Here is a 5,854-nt window from a genome sequence, read left to right as displayed (position 1 = left end):
AATTTTTATCCAAAAAAGATTTCAGTTTCACTTTTCGGCATAAAAATATTAGTTTTAAATGAGAAAAAAATTGTCTAAGAATAGTTGCATTTTCTACCCAAAAATATGAATTATCAATAAAAAAAGTTGAATTTTTAACAGAAAAGAAAAAATACTTTTATACAAAATTCTTGAATTTTAAACCAAACCGTTGCATTTTTATCGATGAAAGGTGCAATTTATGATAAAATAGATTAATTTTTTGCGTGAAAGAGAAATTTTCAAAAAATAGTTGAAATTTCAACCGAAAAAGATTTTGTTTCACTATTTAGCTTTGAAATATGAGATTTAAAAAACAAGTTAATTTTCTATGAAACTAGTTGAATTTTTAACACAAAAATTCAATTTTCAGCCAGACAGGATGTCTTTTTAACAAAATTGATGAATTTTCAAACAAGTAATAAAATTTATAAGCAAAAAGGTAATATTGTGGAGCAAGCCACGGTAAACATATAAATATAAATACAATGCAAACAAATCACTAACAAGAATATTATACCATGCGGTTACCGCAAAACTTTATTTTTAATTTTCTCTAATTTCCCACTGACCAATGTTTCATTTTCACTCACCATATTAATATTCAAAGAGCAAAATTGTAAACTTGTAAAATTTTTAACCTAGAATAATTTTTAAACGAAATAAGCTAATTTCAAATTAAAATTGAAAAAATTTCAAATTTATTTTACTTGACAGTTTCTCTAACTAAAAAAAATCCCTGACTTTAAAAAAAATTGTTATTAGCCAGGTTCGTTTTTACTCACCAGGTTTCTTCAGAGAGTGATGTTCCGAAAAATTTTGTACAAGAATAAAATGCCCCCCTTACGTAAAAAATCAAAACAAAATCTTTCCAGCACGCCGATTACCACCCATACTGAACCTTCATGCTTCGTCTGTTAGCCGCAGGCGCTCGAGAAGCGAGGAGTGCGCATGCAACTGAGCATTTCTTTACGTCACTATAACTTATATTTCTGTTACCATTTAGGAATTTTATTTAAATATACGTAATTTTCAGAAACCGCTTCTGAAGCTATTTAGTAAATTTAGTAAATTTACTATAGAAGTTACGGAATTTCATTTTCAGCAACATAATCTCTTATATTTCAATTACTTTAGTATCTTACATGTGTCGGAATTTTCCGAACATTTCTAACAGTGCATATAAATACTGCAATCAAAAAGAGATCTTTTTAATAAAGTTGTATTTAAGCATTCCAAATGCAAGTTATAAATATCGAAGCGCGAGGTCTAGTTATGTCCGAACACGAACGCGAGGCAACCGAGTATCTGTTTCGTGATTTAAGAATATTTAAACAACAGTGTAATCTAAAAGTCGCATGGGTGACTGCAGCGTTGTAATTGGGCATTATGTAATGCACCGAAATAGTGTCAGAAATATTAGAATTTAAAAAAAACCAGACCTTAAATTTCAAAATAGTGTAGTTCCCAGAAGTTTCAAAACAATGTTAATCCTTTGGCCAGATAATATTACCTACAAAGTACTACAACTACACTAAGTTTCGTTAAAATAATAAAACTGATACTTCTGACCTGGAAATCGTCAATTTGTTAATTCATAGAAACAAAATTTACATACATTCAAGAAAACGGAATATCCATATCATTAAGTGTGAATCTGTTTAAAATGAATATACATTTAATTACCTTAGTTATGTTTTGTTAATGAGTGAAGTAATCTGTTGATATTGATAGACACTCACTAGACAGCTTTACTAAAAATAAATAAATCAAATAATCAGTCGATATTACGCTGATGAGTAAGCAACAAAGGCCCGTGATCTCTTATCAGACTAATGTACATTACTTATACTTGTCAGTCTCGAATACCTACCGCCCAGTGGGATTTCCCTAATCCATACAGACTTTCTACATTAAGCATTAAACACCTGATGACATTTTTATTACCAATAACTAACATTTGAACATCAATTCTTTGTTACATTCAAAATTAGTCATATCCAGAAAGTAATAATTTGTTTAAACCATTCTCTTCTGTTGTGATAAGATAATATTTACGTTTACGTATGTCATAATACTTTCCCTGGGGTTTTTCCATAATAATACATTTTTCCGCTGAAACTTTAGGAAATGGTTGAAAAATATAACAACGGGCATATGTTCTTGTGTGAAAAAATACAAAAATGTTAATTCCTGTGTTATCTACTTCATAATTTTTTAAATTATGTAAAAAAAGAAAGGGCACAAACGGCCGTTTTCAATTTATTTGCCATTGCAGTACATTTTTGACAAAATCAATTTAAAAATATTATATCAAATTTCAACTTTTTTTACTGTTGAAAAATATTCCTTTCGATTCCAAAGAAACATGTTTAACCAGTAATCAAAAGATTACACTTGATTTATTATTTGTAATTTGAGTATTTTCAAAAATGTCCCGAAATACAGTCTCCCCACAGTTTTATGACGTAACTGTACGGCAGCTATTATAGTTACCTCTTATCACTGTTTTCTGTCTAGTAGAAATAATGTTCCCGCTTGAAGCTCAAGGTAGTGCCGAAAGTAAAATACCTCCATAGTTTAACAACATGAAGGAGTGGGGGTGAATATATATATATTCAAGGAATTAAAAGCACCTGTGTACAGCTTTTACGAACATTTGGAAGCGGTCACCTTTGGCGACGATGTTCGGGAAAACCAAAATTGAAGTTTAAGTATTTCCTCTCCAAAAGTAAACTTGCAAGGTGACACTACCAACACTAAATTTTCCTCTCGTGTAAGAATCTCATAAATTTTATAGCATAATCCTGAAAACAAAAGTGAATGAAGCAAGATTCGCTTTCAAGTCTCTCATGGTGGATTAAAAGTTCAGTGAAAAATGTTCAGTGCATTTATGAAACAATGGCCTCAGTACTTTGCAGCAATAACAGGTAAAAGGAAAATTTCTTTTATTTATAAACATTTTGATTCTCAATATCAAGTAAAACATATATGACTTATTAGACTATAAGTAAGTCCGTCAGAAATAATAGGTTAGATTGTAGAATAGGGACTGCACCTATTACCTCTGTTTGGCTGGAAAAAAATTTTGTTTGGAAGCAAATTATTTAACTCTTTAATTAAAAGATAAATTAAACGATTTGATGAGGCAAAAATTAAAAATTATTGTTACTTTGGTTACTATAATGTCTCAAATAATGGGTCTGTCAAAATATATCGTAATGACCATATTTAACGAGAAGTTGGAAACGGGTAGTGATTTGACCAAAATTTTTTTTGCTAGTCATAGGGAAGCCTTCCCGCCCCCACAAAACCATGGAAAAGGGTATGATTGTGTCAAAATTATTTTTGTGATCTGTCAAAGGGGTATTTCTGGCCGTTCGGATGTTTAAAAGCACCTGAATGGCGAGTTAAATATGATCTTTCCGATATCGTGACATACCCATATTTGAGACATCGCAATAACAAAAGTAACAGTAATTTTAAATGTTCGCCTCATCAAATCATTTAATTTAACTTTCAATTAAAGATTCTAAAAGTTTTTTGCCAAAAACTGTTTTTCCTGAAAAAAAACAGGTAACGCTCCTATTGTGCAATTGCTAGATTGCAGAATGGGAGGGTACCTGACATTCTGGTACATGCGTATGAGGCAATTTAAATAACATTTTTTTAACAACATTTCAATGAGGGAATCAAATATATTTATTTGTTATAATACTCTTGACAAAAATTAAACAGACGTGCAAAATTTGTGCCGAAAGACCGCACAAGGTGGTTCCGAAAAATTTTGATGTCCTAAAAACGACTTCGTTGTCCAAACTTTTCCCATGTAAGGCAAAATTTCGAAATATACTAACCCTAAACCGCTTCAGTTTGAAACTAAAAAACTATCAAAAAAGCGAATAAAATTGTGTTATTCGATTGATAAAGGGTTTTGTCCCTACATTTTTTTTTAGTTTGCTGAATTGGAATTTAAGCTGAGATTTGAAAAATTGAAAATGACGGATCTATTCTAGTTTTTAAATGTGCCATATCTTAGAGAAAAAAAATTGGTTCGGGATAATCAGAAATGTAAATGAAAGGCAACAAAAAAGTGATAAACGATGGCCTAGACGGTATAAAGAAAAAAATCGCTGCTCGTGTTATATTGTTTCAAATATGGCTGGAATTTGAAAATTTTCACTTTTGGATTAGGATATCTCGAAATCTTATTTTACAGAAAAAATTTGGATAACGGATTTGTTTTTAAGACATCAAAATACTCGGATGTCACCTAGTTTAATCTTTGGGTATAAAAAAATCATTTTTGGCGGTTTCTTTTATTGCTTAGTGATTAACGTGGAAAATTTTCACCGCAAAGTCTACACAATATAATTTATAATACACTGTTATGTTTATAAGCTGGCATACGGTAGATGTCCAGGTAATCGAGTTGATACTAATAATCGCGAAACTTGGTTATAATTTAAATAACCTGTTAAAAATATTCTAAAAGTTACATTTAATGACAAAACAAATGTTGTATATCATTTGGTACTATCAAATGTAATTTAAATGAATTCAAATTAAATAAAAAGCAACCAAATCTTCAGTATTTGCATTTCGTCAATATGCTTCCACCTCAAGCAAAGAGGATTTCCTATTATATGAGATAAACAAAAATCACAATAATAAATGATAGTGATTTGTCTTTTTATCTTCTGGTGTTCATAATAAAATATTAATCATTTGATATAAGAATAAAGATAAAGTTTTTTGGGCGTTTTATTTGCTCCATATTTTAAGCTAATAAGAATAAGAATATGTTTTTCTAGAACAGGAAAAAAAACTTATGCAACTTTATATTTCTTTTCACAATGTGATTTCGAACTTATAACCTCGGTAAAATCGACATCATTTGCAATCGCAGATATAAAATTAAAATGTGTTTTACTGATGATTAAATTTATTTTAAGTTTAAAATCGTACTCAATTTTAGAGTTTTCATTTTAAATATGTATCAGCAATTAATACCTTTAAGAAATAAAAATATTCCATTTTTAACTTTTAATTAGTATTACCTATGCACAGAAATCCCCAAGAATAAATTTTATCTTTAAATTGGATAAAAACGCTCCAGCGCGCTAATCGGACGAAGCGTAAAATTAATCTGACGAAAGATAAAATTGATCTGACAAAAGATACAATTTATTTGACAAAAATATTTATTTAACATATTTGATATGTAAAACGGCTGCGTCTAGGTTCAGCGAAAAAAATTTCCCCACAAATTTTAAAATCCTCGCAGCATTAAATTTTGAAATCGTCTCACTTTATTTAAATGATTTTAACCTAAAATTTATTCATCTACACTTACAGAATACAGAGGCTACACTTTGGCTAGTTTATACTTTATAGTTGTTTCTTTACAATTTTTGAAGTCTTCATCAGGGTCGACAGAAACTAAAGGTTTGTTCAACAAAAGTAAAGGAATCAATTTGTCTGGGTGTGCACGATAAAGTATAAACTAACCGTAGTGCAGCCTATGTATTCTGTAAGTGTAAGTGAATGATTTATTGGTTAAAATATTTTAAATAAAGTGAGACGGTTTAAAAAATGAATAGCGCGAGAATTTTCAAATTTATGGAGGATATTTTTTCGGTAAACCTAGAGGCTGCGGTTTGATATATCTCGTACGTCAAATAAATATTTTCATCAGATAAATTTTATCCTTCGTGAGATAAATTTTATCTTTCCTCAGATAAACGTGCTGCAGCATTTTTATCCAATTTAAAGATAACATTTATTCTTGGTGTTTATTGTGTGTCAAATTCTGAACTTTCAGTTCAGAATTTGA

The 5,854-nt window shown here is 29.8% G+C and overlaps 1 protein-coding gene across 1 annotated transcript in view; it reads left to right on the top strand.

Annotated features, from left to right (window-relative positions):
- The first annotated feature begins 2,541 nt into the window (after positions 1–2,541).
- The window catches only part of LOC117171407 (facilitated trehalose transporter Tret1-like), a 58,863-nt gene continuing 55,550 nt past the window's right edge, over positions 2,542–5,854 (top strand). The window contains exon 1 of the mRNA XM_033358688.1: positions 2,542–2,948. Coding sequence (XP_033214579.1) covers positions 2,897–2,948 — 52 coding nt within the window. The 5' untranslated portion in view covers positions 2,542–2,896. The remainder of the gene's footprint in view (positions 2,949–5,854) is intronic.

The sequence above is a fragment of the Belonocnema kinseyi genome, chromosome 4 (assembly GCF_010883055.1).
Source record: "Belonocnema kinseyi isolate 2016_QV_RU_SX_M_011 chromosome 4, B_treatae_v1, whole genome shotgun sequence".
In the NCBI taxonomy this organism is placed as follows: domain Eukaryota; kingdom Metazoa; phylum Arthropoda; class Insecta; order Hymenoptera; family Cynipidae; genus Belonocnema; species Belonocnema kinseyi.
The sequence above is the reverse complement of the archived record's forward strand: the minus strand, read 5'-3'. Positions and strand labels throughout refer to the sequence as shown.